The sequence below is a fragment of the Ovis canadensis genome, chromosome 21 (assembly GCF_042477335.2).
Source record: "Ovis canadensis isolate MfBH-ARS-UI-01 breed Bighorn chromosome 21, ARS-UI_OviCan_v2, whole genome shotgun sequence".
In the NCBI taxonomy this organism is placed as follows: Eukaryota; Metazoa; Chordata; class Mammalia; order Artiodactyla; family Bovidae; genus Ovis; species Ovis canadensis.
Window position 1 is genome coordinate 63,681,125 of NC_091265.1, and position 13,126 is coordinate 63,694,250.

A 13,126-nucleotide genomic window follows, 5' to 3' on the forward strand; every position below is an offset into this window, starting at 1 on the left:
AAAGCTGCTTAGAAACAAATGTTAACCTCTCAGGAACCTGAGCCTATCGATAATTAAGTTTTTTTTCCTTTTTTAAAAAAGAATCTATCTAAATTTTCTACATTGAAAGTTTTTCAGACTGACAAGATCTTTTAAAAGAATAAGCGTGCATTTACAAACATCCGTTGACTGGCTTTTCACCAGGCACACTCTTAGCGTGTCTGTATTTCAGAGGAGATGGAAGCCGTATTTTGGCTCACATGCCCGTGGCCGTCTGTGGTCAGTAGGGTTCCCTTCAAATGATGATTCTGGTGATGTTTTAAGAAGGGTCAGTACTGAACCCTTCTTCCCTTAACTTGTCAACAAGAATGAATAAGCTTCTATAGAAAACTGACCTTTAATGTACAAGAAATTTTTTTTTTTTTTTAAAGACTTCTTTGGGGTCGTTTAGGAAAAGCAAATACTCTGGCGGGAGGTGTTCTGCCCAGTGAGACTAAGCCGAGGAACACTGAGAGAAAATTCACTGTGCCGCAGCTGCTGAAACAGAGCTAACCCGGCAGACACGTGCGTTCAGGGTCCTCTCAGCGACGCGGCCGCTCTCACGCTCTGCTCTCCCTTTGTAGACAGAGGATAGAAACCGGCAGTTGCAGGAGCGCCTGGAGCTGGCGGAGCAGAAGCTGCAGCAGACGCTGCGGAGGGCGGAGACGCTGCCCGAGGTGGAGGCGGAGCTGGCGCAGAGGGTGGCTGCGCTCTCCAAGGTACTGCTCTGGGGCCGCGGGGGCCGGGCGTGTGCAGAGGTGGCCGTGCTCTCCAAGGTGCCGCTCTGGGTCCCGGGGGGGTGGGGGCCCGCGGGGAGGGCCTGTTCCCGTGCTGTCCCACCGCGCCCCTGCCCCTGCTGCCCAGTCCAGGCAGGCGCGCAGACTCAGGAGTCATGCTGCCCGTCTGAGACGGGGGCGCTCCTGGAGTGCCAGGCAGTGTCCCCACTTCTGTGTCGTCCCTCCGTTAATCTCCCTCCATCCTGTTGCGTGTTGCGTGTTCCATGTGTCCCTGGGACGCTTCAGCTCCGAGTCACTGCTTCTCAAGAGTTCAGTCAGCCACCAACTCAAAGCCTTGGCAGGATAGTTCTTCTCAGACCTAGGAAAATCCCATTCTCGTTTAGGAGACTCTTAAGTCTTTATTCGGAGAAGTCACTGGCGACCCACTCCATACTCTTGGCCTGGAAAATCCCGTGGATGGAGGAGCCTGGTGGGCTGCAGTCCACGGGGTCGCTAAGAGTCGGACACGACTGAGTGGCTTCACTTTCGCTTTTCACTTTCACGCGTTGGAGAAGGAAATGGCAACCCACTCCAGTGTTCTTGCCTGGAGAATCCCAGGGATGGCAGAGCCTGGTAGGCTGCCGTCTCTGGGGTCGCACAGAGTCAGACACGACTGAAGCGACTTAGCAGCAGCAGCAGCTGCAGTAAGTCTTTATTCACACACTTGTTGAAAGTTACAGCGGGGCACGAGCCCCACTCCCAGCGCGCTGTCCCCGGGAGCCCGCAGGTGAGAGGCCGCATCCCGGGGATGTGGCGCTGCTGGGGGCATCATCCCCACTGCTAGCCGGCCAGCCACCCCGTCCTTCTGGCGGGAAAGGTGTTGTCCCACGCTGCTGGTGGGCACTGGCTGGGCACAGACAGTCGGGTGGGCCTGTGCTGGCACAGCTGTTGAGAGCGTTGCCCAGAGCTCATTGAGCGGCTGAGGGGCCGTCCGGTGCTCGCAGACCCTCCCAGAGCGGGGTCACTAATAGCCGCCAGGCGGCGCCCTTCTGCCTGTGATCTTCCTCTCAAGGCTTGGTTTCTCCTCTCCCGCGGCATCTCTGCTGTCCGTCCCTGGTCGGCCTTGTAGTCCGACCTTTTGTCTTCCGGAAGCTCTGCCACTAAGGAGGCTAAACAGTTCGAACTTCCCTCCCAGCTTAGGAAGGTAGAACGTGTGCCTCGCGCGTCCCGCGCTTGCTGCTGCCCGCCGCCCGCCCCGGCTCGCCACACGCAGTCCCGGGAGGGCGCGCAGCGGCCACGGGTGCGGGGCCCAGGGCGGTGGGGAGCACGTCTCCTCTCACGAGCCGGTCACCAGCACCTTCTGTCACCCACGTGTCACACGCGAAGCCACTCAGGCGGTTTGAGCAGGCATGCGGGCGTGCCCCCCGCAAACCCGGGGCCCGTGGTCCGCATAGAGCATGGCCCGCTTGCCGCCCCTGGGGTCACAGCCCGCGTGCCATCAGGACGGGGCGCTGCGAGCAGGACTGACCCTGTTCTTGGCCGACAGGCGGAAGAGAGACACGGCAACATCGAGGAGAGGCTGCGGCAGATGGAGGCCCAGCTGGAGGAGAAGAACCAGGAGCTGCAGCGGGTGCGTGTGCTGACGGGGAGGCCGCGTCTGGGCTGGCACCACCTTTTTCCGCTGCTCCCGTCTCTGCCGTCGAGTGTGTGCGTGTGTGGCCCCATCTGCCGACCTGGGCACCCGCCTCCTCAGGAGCAGGGCCAGAGGTGGTCGCCCATAGGCGGTGGGCAGGGGCCAGGGGAACCCCCACATCCAAGGAGGCTGCTTATTGCTCTGAGCAGCCAGTCGGGGGAGCTGCTCTGGGTACAGGTGGCCTTTAGAGTGCCCCTCAGACAAACCTGAGGTGCCAGTCTGAGGCCCACGAAGCTGAAGGCATGGCGCCCAGGTGTGCGCCCTGCTTGCCTTGGAGGAGGCGCTGAGTCCCCCGTGCCAGACTGCTGGTCCAGACACGTGTGTAGGATGGCTGCTCCTGGACAGGAGGAGAACCGCTGCTGCGCTGCGACAGAAGGCACGTCAGGAAAGGGCGACGGTGGAGGCTCGCATCCCCGAGTCCTGAGAGAGGTTTCCCGGAGGGGTTGGCCACATGGCAGTGTGGACTATCCGGGAAGCAGAGGGCCTCCCAGGTCCGGCCTCAGGCGTCAGTACTGTCCCCACGCCTGTGTTCTTGGACCTGGACTGCAGAGCCTCACACGTGGGTTCCCGGGGGCAGCGATGCTGACTCCCATCATGAGACCCGTGGTGAGGCGCCCTCCCTGCCTCGGCAGAGAGCTCAACATCTCCCGATCAGGGGTACACCTCCTTACTTTCAGAACTGCTGCTCAGAGGCTGTTGAGATCGGGATGCTGTTTAAAGCAATTCAAAGCCAATTCAAAGTAGACTTTTGTTTTGCTTTAAAAATATTTGAATACTGATGTCTTAATGTGGAATCTGTGACAGGTTTTATTTTCTTGGGCTCAAAAATCACTGCAGATGGTGACTGCAGCCATGAGATTAAAAAATCCTTGCTCCTTGGAAAGCTATGATAAACCTAGACAGCATATTAAAAAGTAGTGACATCACTTTGCCGACAAGGGTCCATATAGTCAGAGCTATCGTTTTTTTCCAGTAGTCACATATGGATGTGAGAGTTGGACCATAAAGAAGGCCGAACGCTGAAGAACTGATGCTTCTGAATTGTGTTGTTAGAGAAGGTTCTGTTTTAATGGAAAATATTTAACAGAAAATAATCTGTTTTTTAATTGTTTATGATGGAGAACTTGAAACATGCCGCAAAGTGGAAGGAGTAGTATAATAAATACCCATGGCCCATCAATTAGCTTCAGCAATTTCCAGCACAGGGCCAATCTCAAATATATCGTTCTTTTGTCTTCTCTCCATTTTTTTTTTTATATACAGTAGATCCTAAAACAGCTTTTTAAACCATGAAATTGATGTTCATTATATAAAACACAGACTTGCCCACTTTGTTTTTTCATTGAAAAATTGCTTGAGGTAATTATTTCTAGTTTTTTTAATATGAATTATCATATTGGAAAGGATGCTGAGAGGTCACCCTGATGCTGGGAAAGATTGACGGCAGGAAGAGAGTGGATGACAGAGGATGAGATGGTTGGATGGCATCACCAACTTGATGGACATGAGTTTGAGCAAGTTCTGGGAGTTGGTGATGGGCAGGGAAGCCTGGCGTGCTGCAGTCCATGGGGTCGCACAGTCAGACATGACTGAGCAACTGAACTGAACTGAATATGAATTATCATTGGAAGGAAAGCTGTGACCAGCCTAGACAGCATATTAAACAGCAGAGACGTGACTTGGCCGTCAAAGGTCTACCTAGTCAAAGCTGTGGTTTTTCCAGTGGTCATGTATGGATGTGAGAGCTGGACCATAAAGAAGGCTGAGTGCCGAAGAATTGATGCTTTTGAACTGAGGTGTTGGAGAAGACCCTTGAGAGTCCCCTGGACTTCATGGAGATCAAACCAATCTATCCCAAAGGAAATCAGTCCTGAATATTCGTTGGAAGGACTGATGCTAAAGCTGAAGCTCCAATACTTTTTCCAATACCTGATGTGAAGAACTGACACATTGGAAAAGACCCTGATGCTGGGAAAGATTGAGGGCAGGAGGAGGAGCTATGACAGAGGACAGTCGGTTGGATGGCATCAGCGACCCAGTGGATGTGAGTTTGAGCAGACTCTGGGAAGCAGTGAAGGGCAGGGAGGCCTGGCGTGCTGCAGTCCACGGGGCCACAGAGAGTCAGACACGACTGAGTGACTGAAAAACAGCAATCGTCACGAAGAATTCAAGTGACGTTGGATGTAAAGAAGCAGACGTGAAAGTCTGTCTCCACTCGCTTTTCTTCCGAAATGAATTTTCTCGCCTTTTGCTTGATAAATTGAATTCATTTCACCCCCTAAATCCAGACTCGGGCTTCTGTTTATACATTGGGAAATTCCTCCACCAACGTGTGTAAGCCGATGCCCTTTAAAGTCTGCTTGTTTCTGAGTGTAAATCTGCTTGCTCCCCGAGCCCCTCCGACAGGTAAATGGCGGGTGACAGTAAGGTCCCCCAGGTGCTCTGCCAAAGAGAAGCGTTGGGAGTGACCTTTGACTAGTGAAGTCCTTGCTGCCCTCTGCACCTGCCCGTCTGCTCTGGTGATGCTCAAGAGCCCCCAGAGGTGGCCGTGGAAGGGACCGCCTTGGGAGCCAGGGCGCAGGCCGCTCGCATCACGGCTCCCCGGTGCTTTTAAAATAATGATCGTGCTTGTTCTCAAAGTTAATGAGTTTTTGTTTTTCCTGTTTTAGGCAAGGCAGAGAGAAAAAATGAATGAAGAACACAATAAACGCTTATCAGATACCGTGGATAAGCTTCTGTCCGAATCAAACGAGAGGCTTCAGCTTCATCTGAAGGAGAGAATGGCTGCTCTGGAGGATAAGGTGAGCCGGCCCCTCAGCCACTTTACCAAGAGGTGTTTGACCCGGCCCGGGCTGGTTTGTTGCGGGGGAGCCGCGGGGAATCTCCAGGAGAGGAGTTGGAAAACTGTTCCTGTAGAGGGCCCCACAGTGGTGTCTTTACTGGCATGAATAATTGGGTAGCGGCATGTCACGCTACTCAGCAAGCGTGACAGCATTCACAGGCAGTGTGTAAGGAACAGACGTGGCCGTGTTCCCGCAACCCTTACGAAAGCATCAGTGAGCCAGATCCACCGATGGCCCGGGTTACAGCCGCCGTGCTAGGACTTTCTTCTAGGTCCACCCTCACCCCTTCATTTCTTTCTTAGAAGTTTATTTCTGGGCCTTTCCCAGTGGTCCGGTGGTTGGGAGTCTGCCTTGCAAGCTCAGGGACGCAGGTTCGATCCCTGGGTAGGGAGCTAAGATCCTGTGTGCCGCGGGGCAACCACGACAGAGGAGCCCTGCGTGTGCAGCCGAGGCCCGACGCGGCCGATCAGTGAGTTTAGTTCAGCAGCTTTTATATAACGTGATAGAGAACATTGAATCAGCTAAAAGCAAGCATTCTCATAATCCAACTCCAGCCTTCTCTCTTTTCATTTGCTTTGGAAAATGTCTGAGAACCTCTGTCAGAGCAGCTCAGTGGGCAACACTCTGGTTCAGGTTTGGTGAAAACCTGTCCCAGCGGCACCAGCACCCTAAAGACGAGGCGCAGAACCTTCCCCTAGGTCGGCGCTTGGGCAGCGCTTGTCTGAGAGAGACCAGTGGTCACTATAAGTTCTGCGGCACATTTCTCCCCCACAAAACCCAAGATGATGCACACATTTCACTAGAGTCTGCACAGGGAAGGCCCCTCTTTTCACCCTGACCTGTGGGCTGGCTCTGAGGTGGGGATAGTTTTGTCTCGGGTTTGAATTTTGCATGTGAAACCTGCACCAATTTCCTGCGTGACCACTGAACTACAAAAGCTGAAAGCAAGTTTAAAGCAGTTTCACTTGCCTGAAGGAGCTGGCCTCCTTGTATCTGGAAGATCAGTCGGGGAAGGAGAAGATTGTCTGTGTACAAGTCAGTGTTAAGAGTTATCATCTGGCCTGGTGCCGGCACTTCATGCTGGGCGTGAGGCCCGCCACTCATCCCGAGGGGCTTTATGCTTTCAGACGGAAGTGTAGCTGTCCCGCCGTCCACGCAGTATCTGTAAGAATTGACACCAAAGCACTCTTTGTATCTTTTTCAGAATTCTCTTCTACGGGAAGTTGAAAATGCGAAAAAGCAATTAGAAGAAATGCAAAACGACAAGGTACTTCCATGTCTACATCGTTTAGAAATTTGTTAGGAGCCGAATTGAATCCGTCTGAATCCCTACAGACGCCCAGCGGAGGTCGAGTCACGTTTTCTTTACGGCTCGCCCACTGCTCCGTCGTGCATGGCGCTTCTGGCTGTGAACACTGACTGTATTTGCATCATAGGTGGATTTAGAGTGTGTGGCCATCCTGTGCGGTTCAGAATTCTGAGTAGTCCTTTCTGGGTTCACTGGAAAGCGGAGGCAAAGCAGGAGCCTTCCACGTGGACAGTGCTGTCCGTCAGATAATACGAGCCACGCACACAGTCTAAAGTTTCCTAAAAACGAACGGGCCACTTTACGTTCTGTTCTTCACTGTGAGTCTTGAAATCTCCTGTGTGATTTCCACATCGAGCTTTGCACCGGCCTGTCTCACGTGCTCTGTGGCTGCACGAGGCGTGTGACTGCCCTGGCCGACAGCGCAGAGCTGCCGGGTTGAGTTGAGTGACTCGGAAACTTGACCCGTGTGACTTGTTTTACCCTGTGAGGAAGTGAAGTGGGGTGCAGAGGAATGAGTGTGAGGAATGCCCGGGAGTGAGTGTGAGCTCCGTGGAGATGGCTTAAAGCAATGAGAGGAGTGAGGGCAACAGAGTAAGTCCTGCCCCCCACCCCCACCCCGCCCCAAGTCCAGCTTCTCTCTGCAGACGTCATCGCTGGTAATGGCTTGCCATGTTCCCTCCAGAAGCTTTCCTACACCTGAGATGGAACTTCCTCTTCATTATGGTTTATAAGGGGTAATACTGTTCTGAGTGTTTATATTTGCTATGGGACTCTTAAAGAACATTTTCTCAGAGTTAAAGTGTTTGGAGTGGATACCTACTAACGTCTCCTGTCATGCACATTCTGGTGCAAGTCATTTTACATCCGGAAAGCAGGCGGTGCAGGCTGTGTCATTTGCTGTTCCCTAGGACCAGCTGATTCTCAACCTGGAAACCCTGAGAGCCGAGCTGGAGCAGACGAGGCTGCGAGGGGCTCCCCTCCACCACGGGTAGGCCGCTCCCCCGGGGAAGCTCCCCTCTGCGCGGTCGAGTGGGACAAATGCCTGTCTGGTGTGCAGACAGTATGACTGGGTGTCGCTCATGGCCGCACCTCGAGGAGCCTGTAGCTCCGTGGCCAGCGACAGGGAAGAGACAAGCATCGTTCCTTAGGGTTAAACTTGGTATCATGGAGTGGTGGTCACAGTACTGACAAAACTCAAAACCACAGGCGGAGGTTTGGAAGTGGGCGCCGACCAGTCGATCCTGGGTGTATTCATTTGAGGGGCCTGACAGGCTGTGGCACTGATGTTTCTGAAGAGTCGCAGAAGGTTAATGGCCTGTAGTCATTTTTACGAGAATGGAGACTGAGACCCGTTGGCTGCAGTGGGAGGAATCACCTGGCTTGGGAATGAGGCGAGCAGATCACTGAGCATCCTGAGTTTTTCTTACTCCTTGTTATAGGGGCAGTAATTCTTACTAACTATTTAGATTTTTCTTTGGCTTCTTCGTGGAAAGTGGTCACAAGTGAGAGTTAAACTTTAGCAAAGGTTATTAAAGTGCTTAACTGGTGACATTCATTCACCTGTAGGAAATCGACTCTTGCTTGAATCCTGATTTAGGAGTCTGTTTGGAGCCTGCATGCATATTTCTGCATTTTTGTGCTTAGAGGATCCTTGCGGTCCAGGGCCCCTGCCCAGCCTTCTAGAGAAAAGGGATATCATTGTAGACAAAGGCAGAGCCAGAAACTGGCCCTGTGTCTGAAACCATGGCGGGTGGAGTTCAAGGGGAGCACGTGCCCTGTGGGACGGATGGGGGACATGGCCAGCCTTGCCCGCAGAGCTCCTCCAGGGTGAGGGCCTGGTGCTGTCAGAGGGGGAGACCCCCTGCTCCCGGGGTGGATGAGATGCGTGTGAGGAGGGCTGTTTGGACAGTGGAGGAAGAGGAGGTGGACACAGCCTCTTGCTCTGCAGACTGGGCAACGAGGAGGGTGCTGGTGCTGGGACCCGAAGGCCTGGCGCAGTTGGGGGTTCAGAGGGAGAAGCCTGGTCACCAGTCCCCTGCATGTCAGTGAGAGAGAAGAGGAGGCAGCCGGGGAGTAGTAGGGGCCGCTGTGCTCTGAAGACGGGGACCACGGCGGCTGGGCAAGGGAGGGGTGTCTCCAGGAGGCAGCTTTCCAGGGGTCAGTGACTCGGCGGCACAGGTGGGGCCTCGGGGCTGGCTTCCGGGCAGGGTAGGCTGGCCCAGGCCGGGGGAGTGGGGACTGAAGCTTGGATCAGAGGCAGGGTGGGCTCAGTGTATTTGGCAGGACCTCCCAGTGGAATTGGTCACCTTGTCTCTGAGACCTTCTCCCGGAGGAAAGAGCCTCAGGTGAGGAGGGGGAGAGCGATGGAGGCTGTACTCCGGGAGGGGACTGGGAGGTGATGGTGGGGGGCGTCTCAACCCAGAGGCCTCTGTGGCCTTCAGAGGACCCGCGAGTGTCCACAGTCCCAAGCAGGACTCTGTCGTAGCTTCCACCTGACTCCCAAGTGTGCTGCGGTGGAAGTTGAGCAGAGAAAGGAGCGGTTCCATTAGGAGGGAGGGGAGATGGGAGGGAAGACAGGTGTGGCTCGGGGAGGTTCCAGACTTGCATCTCCTGGGAAACACCGTGCGGCTCAGGTCCGAGCTGTGGGTCCGAGGGCTTTGTGCCGTGGGCGGTCGAGGTGCCGTCAGAAGTGCTGAGAGCGGTACAGACAGTGTTCCAGGGAGACGGGTGTTTGTGGTCCATGGACGTCACACGGGAGGTGGAGGGCAGAGCAGGCACCGGCCAGAGGGGGTGTGGGTGCCCAGGAGCTGGCAGAGCAGGTGCAGCCCCGCCCCGGGACCTGAGGGTGGGCTCTGGGGGACCACAGCCCCGAGCACCGGGCAGCCAGCCGCACCCTCGCCTTAGCGCTGCCTTCCCCACATACGGGAGCTGCCCAGCTGGTGGCGCTGAGACCTGAGTGTTCGCAGGGCAGCAGGTGGGCCTGCTGCTGTTGGAGCCAGGAGGGCAGAGCCCGCCCCACGGCCCCTTTTCTGTGAAATTGCCAATTTTCCAGATCAACAGGCTCTGGCTTGACTGACCGAGTGAGCTCTCTTTTCTCCTAACAGCATCCTTCTTTCCCGTGTGTTCCAGCCGACCGCACCTGGGCAGCGTCCCGGACTTCAGGTTCCCTGTGGCCGACGGGCCAGCAGACTCCTTCAGCGGCGCGGCGGTGCTGCGGCGCCCCCAGAAAGGCCGGCTGGCAGCGCTGCGCGACGAGCCGTCCAAGGCAAGGACCCCCCACCCCACCCCTGCCACCCCGTGCCTGTCCCTGGTGGGCACCTTGTGAGGCCCCCGCCCCCGACACTGTGGTCCTGACACGGTTTTGGAACCAAGTGTTGATAGATCGCTTTACGTCTTCCCATTTTCCTTTTTCTGGCTAAGAGTTTACAAGGCATGTTTTTTTTGTTTTTTTTAAAGAACCAATTTTGATAACGTGTGGCTTCCTGTGAGGCCTGGCACGGTACTAATTAGCACAGTTTTGAAACCGTCCTATGAGTGAATGGATCCACACGTGCCTCATGTTTTAGTGAGAAGATTCTCGTTGGAAGGTTAAGCGCCTTCGTATTTTCGCCTCATTCATGGCGTGCGTTTCTTCGTATGTCTCTGTGTTTTGAGCGCCCACGTTCAGCGGGAAGCTAGTTTAGACCAGACGTCGTTGGAACGAGGACTCCAGCAGTGACTTAGAAACCGTGCGTGTTCTTTATTCACTGCTGCGTAACGAACCACTGCAGAGCTTGGTAACCTCGCAGTGAGCAGGCCACAGCCCACAGCTCCTGTCCCTCTCCCAGGCGGGCCTGACTCAGGGCCTCCTGAGGGCGCAGATTAGGGAAGGCTCCCCGGGGCTGGATGGCAGGCTTTCAGACTCAGCTGGCTGCTGGGGACAGGCCCAGGTCCCTGCTGTGCAGACCTCTGCGTGGCCTGGCTTTCCTCGGAACGCCCTCTGAGAGCGAGAGCGTAGGGTGTAGCCCGGGGCATTTCATGCCCTGGTTCGGAAGCCGCACACCTTCACTTCTGTTTTCGAGCATGAGCTGTGAAGTCCTGCCTCGCTCGGGCTGAGCAGGAGTTGCCCCTTCTGCCTCTTGAAGGGAGGAGGATGGAAGGATTTGTGGACCCCTTTTTAAACCCGCGCAGCCTGTCAGACAGTAATGAGCAGGGAAAGGAGACCAGAGTGCCCGAGTTGTCCGAGGAGGAGGGGACGATCGTGTGTGAACAGGGGTGGCCAACGAGGTGACACCAGGAGGGTGACCTTGAACCAGAGACCTGGAGGCGGGAAGAGAAGCCGCCACTCGGAGATAGATCAAGGGTCGAGTCAACCGGCAGGGACAAGGGAGAGAGCGGCCTGGATCAGGGAGGACCCAGGCTCAGGCCTGAGCAGCTCGAGGCCAGAGCCTGTTTGCTACGGTGAGGAGGGCTGCCAGGCAGGAGCTCAGAGCCGGGCCTCTGCCCTGTGGAGGTGGACAGGCCTGTCCAGGGGACGAGTCTGGTCAGCAGCTGAGTGTTCCAGCCTGCATCCGGGAGAGGACTCAACTCAGCTCAAGGTGGACTGGGGTTGCGGGCATGCAGATGGTGTTTAAAGGCATGAGCAAGATAAAGTCGCCAGGCAGGTGCCTGTGGAGAGAGATGAGGTGCAAGGGTAGAGCCGGGGGCCACCCCACGTTCCGAGGTTGAGAAGGGCACAAGGGACTGAGGACGAGCCCCAGGGAGGGCGGGGCCTGGAGCTGAGGGAGAGACACGCTGGGCGGGTGGGGAGGGGGTTTGGTAACACAGGGTCCTTGGAGCCCCCGGGAGCTGCCCTGTGGGGTGGGCCCCCCGCCTGCTTGCAGAGACTGGGCAGGGAGAGGGACAGTAGAGGCCGCTCCCGGGGAGCTCTCAGAGACCCGCGGTGGGCGCTGCAGGCAGCCCTGGAGGAGCAATCTGCTGGTTCCCGTGGTGCGATTTTAAGCAGGAAGAGGGAGAGGACGTGCTGCCCGGGCTGACGGGGGTGAACCTGTAGGCAGAGAAGGGTGTGAGCTGTGGAAGGGGGCGGGCGGCATGGGGCCCAGCGGGCACTCTCTGTGCGTCCCTGATTACAGAGCCGCCTTGCGATGCGAGGGGCTGGGGACAGCCCGAGTGCCTGCGCCCCGGGAGGAGAGTGTGGGGGGCTCGCCCTCCCGTCCCCTGGCTGCCCGTGCTCGCTCCTGTCTGTGGGTGCTCAGACCAGCCTGCAAACGGAGGGCTGGGAACCCGCGAGGACAGCACTCCCCAGTGAGCTAGTAGCAGCGATGACCGCCGAGGTGGACCCAACGACTGTGGAGCTGAAGGATGTCTTTTTCTTCTCTTCCTTCAGCCTGGCTGATGGTGGCATGGGTGTATTTATTTAATTTTCGGTTTTCGTCTGACTCCGTCAGCCCACCCTTGGGAATAACCTCATAGGATTGCCTCCCGTCCATACTTAGACCTGAGTGTCACCAGGCGTCTAGGAACTGAATTTTCCTGCCCGTTTCTTCAGTGCTGCTCGCTTAAGAGATAGCAGTGGCTTATAAGCATGGCCCGTTTATCCACAGTCAGGGCTTCCATGTAAACTTGTGCTCCGTTCCTGATTCCATGAGCCGCCTTGAATGTCGCTGACGAGCTGTGGTCCTCTCATGCCCAGGTGCAGACGCTGAACGAGCAGGACTGGGAGCGCGCGCAGCAGGCCAGCGTGCTGGCCAACGTGGCCCAGGCGTTCGAGAGCGACGTGGACGTGTCTGACGGCGAGGGCGACAGGGACGCCCTCTTCAGTTCAGCCTCTCTGCTGTCGCCCAGCGGGCAGGCCGATGCCCAGACTCTGGCCATGATGCTTCAGGAGCAGCTGGACGCCATCAACAAAGAGATCCGGTGGGTGCGCCTGAGCCCAGCGCCCTGGAAACTCAGCTCCTCTGAGGACCTGTCTTGTCCTCAGAGAAGTCTGAGTGTTCCACAGGAAGAAAACTGACCTCAGATCTGCTTCAAGAGATTTTGGTTCCGAGATTGCCCTTGATTATAGAGCTTGGTCAGCCGGGGTGTTCTGTCCATGGTGTGGTGTCAGCACTCTGTCGGGGGGTGGGGGGGCGTTGTGGGGTGTCCCCCTCGCCAGCTCTGAGCCCCAGGGTGGACAAGGTGCTGAGACGGTGTCCCCTGTGGCCCATGCTTCCTCCTGTGTCCCTCAGAGCCCCCCAGGCTCTGGTGAAAAGCCACCTGGAACAGAAAAGCTCGGGTTTGGGGGCTGGCAAATTCCCACTAGGATCTACATTTTCCTTTTTAAGTTAACACAGTGTGAAAATTGGCTTGTTGTTAAACAGTAGTCCACGGACATGTGCTTGAGTTTTTCTCATCTCATCAGTATATTTAAGATGTTTTCTTTAGACACCGTCTTGGCAGTTATAACAATTTACAAAACAGGATAGAATCCAAAGGCCTGCCTCGTGGTGAGCAGGAGGCCTCGGGTCTGGGTGCAGCCGGGTGGCTGGGGACCCCGAGGCCTACCCGGTGCCACAGAGCCGTGCCCCTG

The 13,126-nt window shown here is 56.0% G+C and overlaps 1 protein-coding gene across 4 annotated transcripts in view; it reads left to right on the forward strand.

Annotated features, from left to right (window-relative positions):
* PPFIA1 (PTPRF interacting protein alpha 1) overlaps window positions 1-13,126 on the forward strand; it is an 80,286-nt gene that overhangs the window by 37,358 nt on the left and 29,802 nt on the right. For all 4 annotated transcript variants that reach the window (XM_069566434.1, XM_069566435.1, XM_069566436.1 and 1 more), the window contains exons 9-15: window positions 603-737; window positions 2,281-2,364; window positions 5,097-5,228; window positions 6,475-6,537; window positions 7,488-7,567; window positions 9,709-9,844; window positions 12,251-12,474. In XM_069566434.1, coding sequence (XP_069422535.1) covers window positions 603-737; window positions 2,281-2,364; window positions 5,097-5,228; window positions 6,475-6,537; window positions 7,488-7,567; window positions 9,709-9,844; window positions 12,251-12,474 — 854 coding nt within the window. The remainder of the gene's footprint in view (window positions 1-602; window positions 738-2,280; window positions 2,365-5,096; window positions 5,229-6,474; window positions 6,538-7,487; window positions 7,568-9,708; window positions 9,845-12,250; window positions 12,475-13,126) is intronic.